Source organism: Podarcis pityusensis (assembly GCF_964106645.2).
Source record: "Podarcis pityusensis genome assembly, chromosome: 6".
Taxonomy (NCBI): Eukaryota; Metazoa; Chordata; class Lepidosauria; order Squamata; family Lacertidae; genus Podarcis; species Podarcis pityusensis.
The window spans coordinates 38487940-38501797 of NC_138030.1; the positions used below are offsets into that span (position 1 = coordinate 38487940).

Sequence of the window (13858 nt, forward strand, 5' to 3'; positions counted from 1 at the left end):
GGAATGCTCTTGTCTTTTCAGCATTCCAGCTGCATACAACACATGCAGGTGGGTTCCAGGTATTACTGCCACACACTTTCTCACTGCTCTGGAACTCTTCAGGCAGATTGACATAACGGCTTCAGTGGAAGCCAGCACAGAAAAAGTTTGCATCCCAGACAAAGATGTGGCTGTTATGGATTGCTTATGGCAAAGCTCTCATTTGTAGACCTGGCTCTGCCATTACTGTTGGATTCTCACTCGCTGGATCATCACCTTGTCGTGGTGAGTGGGTTTGCACATTCCTATGACCCTTAAGAGCAAAGCCGTCGGGAATCTCGTACTCCCAGCAGGGTCACCCAAGGTGGTAAGGTCAAAGGGAAGGAGCTAGACTAAGAATGACCCAAGAAGTCCTCAGTGGCAGAACAGGCGGATGATAACAAACAGTATGTTACAATGGCTGTGAAGGTGGATGAAGGCTGCAACAGATAGGAATCTACTGGTTCGTCGTGACTACTCATGCCATCGGAACAGAGCCCTACTTCGAAGAGTGTGCGTGCACTGATCTACACACATAAAGCAAATTCATACACAGGCATCTTCCAAAAACTCATCCCAAACCCAAATGCCAAAAGTCCCGTGGCGATCAGCAAATAGTAACGGGGGCAGGCTTGTGAAATCCGGAAGCCCCTAGTCATGAATGAGGCAGTTGAGCAGCTCGGCAGCTGTATCCATGACTGAGCAGCCCTTTTAAGGATCCACTCTGCTCATCCCGAAAAGGGGGAGGGGCTAGAAAAGGTGCCCTAAACATAGTCTACCTCCCTTTTCCCCTGTCTGGATTAAAACCGTGTTTATGTAAGACAATCTTACTCGGATACGAGTGTTCGCCAGAGAGAGAGAGAAAGAAAGAAGACTTGGATTAGATGAGTCTACAGGTCTGAGGCACATGTGCTTTAAAGCACCATTAGCTTTTTTATTTAAAAAACAAAACAAAAATGTAAGCCTGCCTTGAATCATGCTTAGAAAGGTATAAGCACCTTTCAGTTGCTTATAGACTCCAGGAGTAGTAGCCATGCTCTGCTTCCTAATAAACTCTTCTTCCAGGGGAAGAAGGGAACTGGACTGCCAACTTTTTACCAGTGGGACATAACCTTCGTTCTACCTCAAATCCCTTGTGACCCACTGATTGTTCTATACAGCTGGCCTGGGGAAATTGCTTAGATTTGTCACCAGAACCAGACATTAATTACAAGTTTAGCTGAAAGGCATATGTGGCAGACAATAGCACAGCATGGAAGTAGTGTGTGTACATGGAGCAGGGGGTAGAGGTCTGGTTCAGAACTTACGTTCTGCTACTGTTTTCAGTTTCAAGTGCTGTCTGCTGGCCTAGTGATTGGCTGAGGACAAAGGGAGAATATAACATGCAGATCTGAGCTCGTGATACATTTGCTGCATTCCATGTTAGAGAACCTAAGGAGAAATATCATTTGCCTTACATCCACCAGTAGCAGGTCTTTCTGTGTTGTGGCCCCTTTAATGTGCAATTCATTACTATTGTGATAAGGCTGCTCCAACAATTGAGGGTACAACCCAAACCTCCTTTTCACCAGGTTAGAAGGGGGTATTGGGCAAAGGTGCCCATCAGTCCACCTCTGGTGGCCTCCACCCACACTCCGTTGACACAAATGTGATCCAGCTAGCAAGATTTAGTGAAAAGACCAGAAATGAGGCAGTCAGAGGCTGGGCTGACCTGTCCCAGGGTCCACTGGATCTCAAGCTGGCCCAATGGCAGTGGGCCTGATAAGGGCTGGATTGTTGCACCAGCTCCAGGCTGCCTAGCCTCCTTCTGCCCAGCTGGTCCAGGTGGCAGGGCTCCTGCTTTAAGAATGCCTGGCGACAGCCAGGTTTGGGCTTCCACCTTTCCTCTTTTTGATTCTACTCTTTTCTTTTACATGCATACTCTGTACTTTTTTATTTACCCAAGACTATACTGAATGAAATTCTTAATGATTTCCCACTGCTCATCTTCTAGTATTATTTGTTATTTTAACTCTATTACTTTTCCTGAAAGTTTTATACTTATCTTTAGTTTTCTATACACCGCTATGATATTATAATGTGAGCAGGTGATGAATAAATAATATTCCAAACAGGTTTGATTCAACAACTCAAGAGTTCTTCACATTTCTTTCTGGTATTCTTCTGTAACCATTTGTTAAAATGAACCTGAACCTGAATAGATGCCCAGTTTTTGATGAACAAATTGTTAGTTTGGTGCAGCTTTTATTGTATGTTCAGTACACTTATCAAAGTTCCCTGGTATTGCCCCAGGCTTTTCTGAATTTTTCTTTATGTAAGAATTAGGGAGGGAGACAATGAGTTTTAGAATCTGGAGTTTTCCCATAAATACCAATAATTTAAAGAATTTTGGTTTATTTTTGTTTTCTTTTTGTTTGTTTCTCTTTCTTGAGGATTAATCAGCATGTGAAATAGAAAAGAGTCCCACACTTTTACAAACCTTCACTGCAGTCAGTTGACTTTATTACACAAATTTTAATTTTGAAACTGTTGGGGCAGGGGATTATAACTTTGTGCAATGAGAACTAAATTGATATAGTGCTATATCGTTAAATCTTTCTGCATAGTAAAATAGGGAAGAGAGAGATGTGAACCAGATATGTGTTGTGGAAACCACTTTTCTACTCAATGCCTGTGGTTACACATGCTTGTAAAAGTGAAATCTATAGTCAGATTAGTGTGACGTTAAAACATGGAAGAGAGCTTGTGAGCTGTTTCTTGTAGTCTGCAAATACAGTGAGAAAACATCTTCATGTGTCCCTGTATTTATTTCTGTACTTAGGTAGCATATCCCATTATTTCTAGCACACTACAGCTATGCCAAATCTCCCAGTGTCATATATCTCTATTAGTTATCTGTGACTTGCAAGGACATTTTTTTAAATCTCCTGGCGAACAAATGCAGAAGAGAAAATGCTCCTCTTTCATGTACAGAGTCAGACACACACACCAAATTGAGTCTTGTCTGTAGACTCAAGTTGCATAAGTTGGTGCAAGTAGCACATGGATTGGAACAAGTTCTGATGTTTTGTTTGTGTCCAACTCCAGTGACATCAATAGAGATACATGAAATATTTGGGCACTTTCCAAAGACAAAAAGATTTTATTCAAAGCATAAAGTCCTTGGTTATCTGCTTCCAGGTATGCAAAGTTGTGAATTCAACCACCCTAACTTGCCTGGCTCCCTCCCTCACTCTGGAGTACCGACCCGGTTTGGATGCTGTTGAGAGACCTGATGAGTTTGGATTCATCTTTAACAATGTTCAGTCCTTGCTGATTTACAATGACACCAAGTTTATCTACTACCCAAACCCTACCTTTGAACTTCTGAGTGCCACTGGGGTGCTGGATCAGAAGCCAGGCTCACCCATAATCTTGAAGGTAAGATGATGAACACAGCCCTGATAAGAGCACAAACCCAAACTCATTGGAACACCACATTTCAAATCTTGCCCTCATTTGAGACATCTCCCTATGTATTTATTGCATTAGGACCACTTAACACTTTACATTTTTAGGTGCACACATTGGATTTTTTAATTGTGCATCTAAGATTATAATGTCCAACAGAGGTCTCCACTAACGGAAGAGGAAAGCAGACAATATTTGATGATTCCCCCTGCATCACCCAACAACACTTTGATGTTGGCCTCCACTAGATCAAAGACTTCGGCAAGCAGAAGAACTATTTAGTTTGCACAAGAATGCTGTTGGATGCCACCCTGAATTTTGGGAGGTGGAGGAAGGTTCAAGCTTAAATGCAGCAGACACACACTTTCATCATGTACCTTTCCATACTAGGAGTTAGCTCTCATTAAACTGTGCAGTTGATTATCGAAACATATACCATTATCACTAATAGCTATTGGAAAATAATTATACACGGAATTTGTTACAGCATATCCTTAAAAGTACACAGCACGCAATATGTCGTAATTGTTTATTTTGTGCTGAAAAGCTGATCAAGAAGAAGCCAAGGCTTTTCTAGGATCTTCATAGAACCTTCTCTCACTTATTTCCCACAGGGTAAAAATCTGTGTCCCCCTGCCACTGGTGGAGCAAAGCTGAATTACACCGTTCTGATTGGAGAGACTCCTTGTGCTGTCACCGTCTCCGAGACCCAGCTGCTGTGTGAACCGCCAAATCTCACCGGGCAACACAAAGTTATGGTGAGGTCCAAGAAGAATACTTTTGTCTACCCATCTTCTGATTTTGATTTTCCCCTCTTAGTGATGATTTGGAAGTAGTATCCCTTTCTGCTCCATCTACTGTTCTGGCTGTTGACATGGAGCTGAGATAAGGCGCAATCCTTTGATGTGAATGTCCCAGATTTTTCAGAGATACAGGAAATCCAGATGCATGTCTTTGAATACTCCTATGAATTTTATTGAAGGGTGACATGGATATTTTTCTAAATAAATGAATGAATTTGATAACACGCTGCAATAAAATATTTTAACTTATACATGTAAATATATAACACCTTGTAGAAGTTATTGCTGCAGGGAATAGACTGTGGAGGGAAGGGATATCAATGACTATTCACCATGATGGCTGTGTTCTATTGCACTGCCGGGGACAGTGTGACTCTGCATACTGGGAATGACCAGTGGGAAGAGTACTGTTGTACTCTGGTCCTGCCATTATAGGCCTCTGGTTGGCCATTGTGGGAATAGGATGCTGGACTAGATGGATCTGTTGATTGATCCAATAGGGTTCTTCCTATGTAGACAGGAGGTTATGTATTTGTAGAACCCTTTTTTTTTTTTTTTAGCCATACACACATTACACAAGCACACACTGGATCAGTGTGAATTTTGCATGGTAATATATAGCAGCAATGGATAAATCAGATTTAGCTCTGAGCTTCTACCTGATGTCTGAAACCCCATAGCTGTTGAAAAATAAAAAGTGCCATCACACTTTTGAGCCTAGCTAGCTTTATTGCAGCAAGAGGTTTTGCAGATAGCAAAACATGTAAGTTGGTGTGTTGGGCTCCCAACACAGTGGGAAGCAAACCCCTCATCTCAGCTCATGCTAGCATAAGCTATAGCTGAAGACAGGATTAGCTTGTCTGTCAGGTTTATTGATGAAAACCATTTGTTCAGCTTTATGCTCTAAGGGCACGTCTGCACCAGATACATCCCATAACAAATAAGGCACAATGATGGCAGACAAATAACCATTTTAAAAATGGTACAAGGAAAATAGTGTGGACACAGACTAATTGTTGTTTGTAATTTTGCTCCACTCAGATGAAGAAGAGATGCATAATTCTATGAGAATTTTTACACACCATAACTGGTTTCTTGAAACAAGGTGATAGGATTAGAAGTAGATGTTTTTCTTCCTGCTAGCTCAACTTTAATAGATATGGTAGCAAAGTGCTAGTGTGTTACCTCATTTTTAAGCTAATCTTTTCACCTAAAATGAATGAGCCAGGGAGCACAAGGGAAATTACAGTTGTATGATAATGCCCCATTCAAAATACTGCCACTGGTGTATAATATAATACAGTTAATGATCAGACAGGCAACCTCTGAAGAGTTTTGGCAGTGCTTGCATGATGCTTTGGTTCCAGATCATTTTCTCAGGTTTACCCACTGAAAAGGATTGAACTGAAATGCAGGGGAAAGGTGTGTTTATTGAATAAGGCAAGCTTCTCTTGGGACTCTTATTTATTGTATTTGGAGGACAAACCAGTGAAGCTGGTATGCTTACATTTCAATTCCCCAAAAGAAGTTGGTCCTTTAATCAAACCTGCCTAACGATCTTCCAAGTTTATTTTGCTGGGATCTAGTAAAACCTTATCTGCTTTGTGTCTTATACTCTCTGGTGCCAAGTCATAACAGCTCCCTGTTGAAATAGCACTGTAACATAGCCCTTTCCCATTAGTATCTGCACTTATCAGAAGCCATGGCATGTTCTGCAAAACTTAGTCCATCCTTAACTGTCTATCTGTTTATTCTGCCACAATCCCATGGTTTACCCCAGGCCCCTGCCATTCCATCTCTTTTGTTTTTCCTCTCTTCTTTCCTACTTCCTCTTTAAACTTCTTGGTCAATGAAATTGTCATTCTGTCTCTAATGTCCATGGTTTACAAAAGGAAGCTGAAAGCTTGTGAAATGAAAGTCAAATGGAGCCATCAGATAATCAGAACAAAGCCAGAGATAGTGCCGGGATGACGCATTTATCGCAACTTGAAGCCTTTTCTGTGTTTCAAGTAGGCTGTGCCCTTTCTCTGTGTAGATAGACAAGACCATGCAAGCAGTGTCTGTGATTTGGCAGACCAAACTTTAGACTGTGTGCCCTCTGAAGGCATAGTTGGCTCTTTGGGAATTATTCCCAGAGCAGGTCTGACAGGGGAAGGGGACCACTGTCAGGTACTAGTCCTTGATGACACACATTTCTAAAGAAAAATCCTGCGAAGCTGACTACTGGAGCAAAAATAGAAGTTTCTTTCCGTAGATCAGCTCCTATGCAGATAAGCAGAGAGACACATTTAGAGCCTGTAATAGAAATTCTCAGGGTCTTTCTGGGGGTGGCCCACCCTGTTTTGATGCTCAAGGTGAAATGGGAGGTGCCATCCTGCCACTGCTGCTGCTGCCTGAACCACCAGCAGAGAAGTTGTGCTGGCATCACCACTGATTTCAAGTAAGATGTTGCATGGTCCACAAGTTCCTATGTGATTTTGGTGAGCTCTCTCCTGAAATTGGCACCAATGCAGGCACTGCTTCTCTGCCAGGAGTGGAGGTGGTGGGACAGGCAAGGTCAGCCCTGAGGTCTTCCTCAGAAGCAGGTTGTTGAAGCTGTTTGATGCTTTGCACAACAGTTGGCATGGCCTCCTTCCTAAGTAGGTATCTTCACCCTAGACCACTCTACTTGAGAGCACTGCAATAAAGTTTGATGACTATGTCCAATGTCTTTTGCTTGACTAGGTGCATGTAGGTGGCATCGTCTTCTCCCCTGGCTCAGTGAATGTGATCTCGGACAGCCTCCTGACCTTGCCAGCTATTGTCAGCATTGCAGCAGGAGGCAGCCTTCTTCTCATCATTGTCATTATTGTCCTCATTGCCTACAAGCGCAAATCTCGTGAAAACGACCTTACCCTCAAGAGGCTACAGATGCAGATGGACAACCTAGAGTCTCGGGTGGCCCTCGAATGCAAAGAAGGTCAGTAGTACTACCCCAGGTATTCTCCTCCACTAATCTGGTAATGTCTAATGACACATGAGAAAAGGTCTACTTAAGCAAGGGGTTGTGCATGTGTCTTTCACAAAAAGTATATTCGCAGCACTGCCTAGCACAATTTGACAGAGGCATCAGAGGGATCCAGAGAAGTTCCTTATCAGTGAAAATGAGTTTCCCTTGTTGCACTGACAGTGGCATAATATGTGAATGAAGGAAAGTGCATCATGGAGATCAGTTCCAGAAGACGGTGGAAAGCTGTATATTCTTGATCCAGATTCCTTCTCCTCAGGTTATTGCTAATATGTGAAGTCCATTAACAAATGACTAAGGCATCTGTTTCATGGTCTCAAACTGATGGTATCAACTTGCCTGGCCAGCAGCAGCTTGAGCCTGTCTTGGCTGGACAGAAAACCAGGTAGAACATAGGAACCAAGAACTGAGACATGTTACCACAAGCCGATAATCACCAGCCTATGGCAAAACTACTGTAACTGGGTTCCATTTGCTAATCTTAATTGTCCTTACTGAGCAATGAAGGGGAAAACAATTTCCCAGGTAACCTGGTTCAGAATGATTTCTGGCTTTGTATGTGCAGAGTCTTAAAACTTGCTTTATTAACACATGTCATGGGGCCAAATAACTGAAATCCAAAAATGGCTCAGTTGATGCACCAGCTGTGGCTGTGGATGGGCATTCTTTGCCACAGAGGACACCTGGGAGTCCATGGACAAATATGGTTCCAAGAGAACCCCTAAACTGTGTTCTTTCTGTTCTTTCAGAGGGAGTGCAGTCCCATCTAGAACAGCCAGACTCCCCAGTCCTCAGACCTGGGAACAACTTACCCACAATGCTCCTTCTTAGCATGTTCCATCTTCAGTCTACTTTTCCTTATCCATTCCACCAGTACTTGCAGGTGCTAGTTCAGCTTATGCATGGTTTCTCCTGACTCATATTTAATAGAAAAGTAGAGCTGAGTTTCATAGTGCCCCATATATCCTCCCAATGCCTTCATATAGATGTTAAATAGCATTGGGGGAAAGCAGTGCACAATATGTAGTCCATCAATGCTAGTTTCTGCATTGATAGGAGCAGAACCATACAGATAGGAGCAGAACCACTGTAAATGGTGCCTCTGGCTCCCTACCCCCAGAGATGGTCCATGAAGATACCATGGGCTGATGGTATCAAAAGCTAGTGAGATCCAATAGTAGCAGTAGGGTTGCACTCCCCTACCTGTCCCTTGAAGGAGGTCATCTGTTACAACCACCAGGATGATTCTGTGCCAGACCCAGGCCTGAACCCAGACTAGAATGGGTCCAGACAATTTGCTTCCTCCATAAGTGCCTGCAGCTGAACTGCCAGTCAGCACCCCACAAACTTGTATGAACAAGCCAGGATGGGCAAGGGTCAAAAGGGCAAGCAGTGGGATGGACAACCAGAAGCATCTTATCTATATCTTCAGGTCTCAATCACTGGAACTGATCCCACAGAATCGGATGAAACCATGCACAGTATGGCTTACTGGACACAATATTAGTAGCTTTTTGTCAATGACATATGTAGCTGATAATGGGAAATAAGTTAAGGTCTGACACTTGCAGCAACTCTGAGTGGAGAGTCGCTGCAAGTGTCAGACCTTAACTTATTTCCCATTATCAGCTACATACGTCATTGACAAAAAGCCATGGACATTAATTTTATATTATCTTTTGTCCTCTTGGTAAGAGTTATTGCCATAGCATACTTCCTGCCTTGGTGTTACTGACTCCCAAGGCTAATTTAACCTTTCTCTTGTGTAAACTGTATAAATCTTTGGGGAAAGGGTATCATTTTGCCAATACACATGACATTCAAGCTTCAATTGAAGGGATACAAATGCAGCAAAGCACCAGTGTCTGAAATGGCCAGGGCAGAGAAAAGACCTGTCCCCATAATGCCACAGTGCTAAAAATTCCACTAGCCCACAACATAACTTTGTTTAAATTGAGCTTTCCTGGAACAAGGACTGCTCAACTGATGGACACAGAAAGAGAGACAATACCACAAGGAAACACAAAGCAATGTACTCATAATCTTATCAATCCACTATGTGTTAGGATTAGACAGACTCAGACAAAAGAATTATTAACTTTTCCCTACCCTTGCACTATATACAGACTTTACTGCAAAGTAAGTGTCTGAGGATCATAATCATGGCTGTAACAACATTGTTATAGAAGATAATAGACTGCCATAATCACGCATTAGGTCTGCATTCTCCGCACACTTACCTTGGATCAAAGTCCACTGAACACTGCGGGGCTTATTTCCAAATAAACATTCATCAAATCAGGATGGAAGAACCCTGCAGACACTAGGATGAGCCATTTCACACAAAACATTGTCATTTTCATATATACATACATATTTCTTAGCACATCTGTTTTGCCTAACATAACTTTTCCCTGTTGACTGAATACATCTCCAGTACTGAACAGTACCAAGTCTTGTTTCCGTGGTAACTGCCTCCTGCTTACCCTGTTGCCTTTGATCTGGTGTGAATTTAACAGGGCCTAAGCTCACGTACAGCTGTCAAATAAACATTTGGTCAATCTCTCTTAAACACACCCACTCATAAAATGCCCTCTTTTGCAGACGGAGAGGCTCAGAGCTCTCCCGTGAAGTCTGTATGCGAGGGAAGACAGTAACGAGTGTATTGGATGCAGAGACATCCATTGCCTGACTAATGTGTGGAGAACAGGATTAGCCCTTGATCCTATTTAAGCAACATGTACAGAGTTTGTTGGTGCCAGGTCATTAGGCCTTGCTGTCTGCTGACCCTTTCCTGAAGGCATTTTATGTGGATGTTAGGAAAGCCAGAAACCTTGCAATGATCCAAGTGTTACATGGAGTGAGTTAGAACCAGGCAGAAAAATAATTTACAGCCCTCAGTGACTGACAGAGTTAGCGAGTGAATTCACACATTTTTACACTTCAGAACACTGAATAATAGCGCAGGCCACCCAGTGGAGGGGGAAAGGCCAAAGTCTGGAAGTAGATGTGGAGTTTCTTGCCTGTATTTTGCACACACACACACAAAAATAATTTCCTATCTAGTATTCCTGCTTCACCCCAAAGCAAACATTGAAAGGGATTTTTTTAAAGAAGATGATGATGAAGAAGAAGACAACTTTCTTACTCTTGACTGCTTTTTAAATACTGTTTAAATATTTTTCATTGGGAAATAGAGATGGACACATTCCATGTTGTAATGTTCTGAATGGCAAGAGAGATGGGTCCTCTTCTCAAACCAGTGCAGCCAGGATAGCTCAGTTAGAGTGTGGTGCTGATAACGCCAAAGTTGCAGGTTCAATCCCTGTATGGGACAGCTGCATATTCCTGCATTGCATGAGACTGGGCTAGATGATCCCAGGATCCCTTCCAACTCTAAAATTTTATGATTCTTTGATTCTATTACAGGGCTTCCATAGTGGTGCCATCTTGGGATTTGTAGTCCTTTTAAGGGACTCTGAGATTACATTTGGAAAGTTGGGGAGGTTGCTTTGCAGACAGGGCAGGGGGCCTTCTATGATCTGGTTATTGGTCTGAGCCAGAAAAGGATTTGAACGCTTTTGGGGGTACTAAAAGCCCATTTATCCTTTGAAGTGAGCATTTGAGAGCCCAGGAGTTCATTTCTGAGCCATGGTTGTGAACAGTTCAAAGGCAAGCTAGTGAGTGCCATCACTTCCCTGTTCTTCTGCCACCCTGTCTTGGGCAAAGCAGGTGAGACATTGGTGGAAGGTGCTTTGGGGGGGGGGACCAAACTTTTTTCAAACATTCACTGTAGAGACTTTTTTTTAAAAAAAGTTTGAGCCATTACAAGTGTTCATTATGACTTTCAGGTGAACAGCAGATTCATGTATGCATGAAGACTTATTGTGGTTACTCAGCAGGGTACATATAACTCTGGGAATGTAGCACTCAAAGGTTTGAGATGTGCAATTTGTTGGTTTGGGATGTTTTCTTTTTCAAATGAAACACATTTCAAAGCTAAAAGGACAAAGAAGCAGAACACTCTTGTTAGACTGAAGTATAATTAAGAATCAAGACATTTATTTTCAGACAGTGCTGTTGCAGATCAAAAACTAACTCTTCTCAGCAGTGGTCATGGGTGAGCAATAGAATGATTTTTACAGTTACCATATAAATGTCAGTCCTCTAAAATGAAGCACCAGTAAATTTTCTCAGATAAGTCGATAGGGTTGAAATCCTATACCCACTTACCTGGGAATAAGTCCCATTGAACTCAATGGGGAATGGTTCTGAGGGAAATGGTTTAGGATTGCACAGGACCTCAAGGTCTTCTAAAACATTTCTGAGATCTTGGAGATTTAAAAACTCATTATTGCAATCACCCCACATCTTCATATTTTGCCATGTCATCTAGCTTCTCATTCAGGTTTCCACAAGCAAGACAACCCCAGTGTGGTCTCCCAAGCAGGGTTATAGAAACTAATTTGAATGTAAGCTTATCTCATCAAGCAAGAGCAAGCTGTTTTGAGCCATTCTGCACTGACCAAAGTGTAGTGGAAGACAATAGCCAACTGTGGGTGGGCAAGTTCTGGGTATCTAGACCTCTCAGGGTTTTAGTTAGGTCCCATCCTGAATGTGGAACTTTTATGGGGCAGGGCAGCGGTGGTGGAGTTAGTCTTTACTTTTGGTGATATAATGAACAGAATGCAGGCAGTATTTTATCCAACTGATCACTGAGAAACAGTGTTACTCTTGCCTTCCAGTGTTGTGGCAAGTAAGCAGAAACAATGACACGCATCAGGCCCTTATCTATTTTTTCCCCAAATATATTTTATTTCACTAATTCTTTAATACAGCTAAAAATATTAATATGTTAGACTACCTGGCGTGGTTATTCTGCAACAATTGCTTGTTCCCTTAAACCCCCTCCTAACAAAATTCCACCTACAGGGTATATTGTAGGGTTTTCCTATTGTATATTCTTGTCTCACTGCAAATTGGAACTGAATGCTCAAGAAATTATTCACCAAAGGTTAATATGCAATTTTCACAAGGTAGGATTCTCTCCCCCGCCCCCAGCAAAAGAACCCTGCAGCTCTGAAAGTTATGCTATCCCTTTGTCACATGACAGGGAAACACTAGTAGGGTGATCAATTTTGCATTGCTAAAAAAAAGAACAAGAGTGCTAATTTATATATTTAGATGCAGATTTAGGGGCGAAATTACTATAATTTATATAGAAATAAGATATATCTCCCCATAGTAAAAACTGTGACCCAGGGACTCCCTGGTGAGGAACTTCAAGGTCCCTGCTCATTCTCCTTATATATCTTAATCTTTTACACCTTCAAATACAGAACTATCCCTTATAAAGGAGGACACATGACACCCAACGCACCAGCAAAGTTCTCATTTGTGAAGAAATGTAAATAACATTAACTTGTTCAGCAGGGAAGTCTGCTGTCTTTTACCATAGCAGATTTTAATGAGGACAAAGAAACACCCCCTAATCAGCACTGGTATTTTTTACAAATAAGTATGCAATTATGTTTGCATCTTAGGGCCAGTTTACATTCACCAGAACAAGCCTCTTGTGTGTGTGTGTCTTAGGAGAGCATCCGCATTTGCACAGTGCTGCTATGCCAACACATAATGTGTTGGAGGCATGACAGGTGATGCTGCCATATGCGCAGAATGTTTCTGCAGTCCTTCCTCCTTGAAAAGGGGAGGAAGGACTGGATATATTGTACATGCACACTGCCATGAAACATGTTGCACTTCCGCCAGCATTTAGAGTTTTCGTGCTCTTTCCCTCTGCACATCAAAAGCCCATTGCATGAAGCCTGTTGGAGTCCTTTACACCTGCAGTTCTCTACCCCCACTTGAAAGCATTGTTTTCTTCCTGGGCACTGGCTAATGCCATTTAAGCTGCAGAGCATGGGGAAGGAATCCATGTGCTAGCCACAGCAAAAAAACAAAAACATTTTGGGTGAGGTGTGGATAGAGTGAGTGAGTGACTGTGAAAGAGAAGCTGCACAGTACAGTGATTTAAAAATAGGATCTTTATTTTTATCTAGTGCCTTTCAAGGCATTTTCAGTGCTTACATACAAGGTGTGAACAGCATATAAAATAGCAAGTCTGTTTTGTTCTCAGCATCTGTTCTTTGCATTGTGCTTCTCTTTCTCTCTCTCATGCTGGGGAAGTGGCTCCCAGCTTGAGGGCATGTCTGAGTGACACAGAGAGGTCTAGAGTAAACGAGCTTCCCTGAGCTGGCTCATTTGCAGTCCTTGATTGCTTGTACTGCAGCCTGCATTTCCAGTGCTCACTTCTGATTGTCTTGTCTCCCTCCCTCCCTTTCTCTAATAGCTTTTGCAGAGCTGCAGACAGACATCAACGAGTTAACCAGCGACCTGGACCGCTCAGGGATCCCGTACCTTGACTATCGCACATATGCCATGAGGGTCCTCTTCCCTGGCATAGAGGACCACCCTGTCCTGCGTGAACTAGAGGTAATGGAATAGCAGCACATTCTCCCTGTCTCTCTGTTTCATCAGGTAGCAAGCGTTGTTGCTTCCCAGGTTCCCACTAGGAAGCTAG

General features: G+C 42.5%; 1 protein-coding gene across 2 annotated transcripts in view; it reads left to right on the plus strand.

Moving 5' to 3' along the window:
• Positions 1 to 13858, plus strand: part of PLXNA2 (plexin A2) — a 403964-nt gene that overhangs the window by 329834 nt on the left and 60272 nt on the right. For both annotated transcript variants that reach the window (XM_081009779.1, XM_081009778.1), the window contains exons 18-21: positions 3199 to 3438; positions 4083 to 4226; positions 6996 to 7230; positions 13628 to 13770. In XM_081009779.1, coding sequence (XP_080865905.1) covers positions 3199 to 3438; positions 4083 to 4226; positions 6996 to 7230; positions 13628 to 13770 — 762 coding nt within the window. The remainder of the gene's footprint in view (positions 1 to 3198; positions 3439 to 4082; positions 4227 to 6995; positions 7231 to 13627; positions 13771 to 13858) is intronic.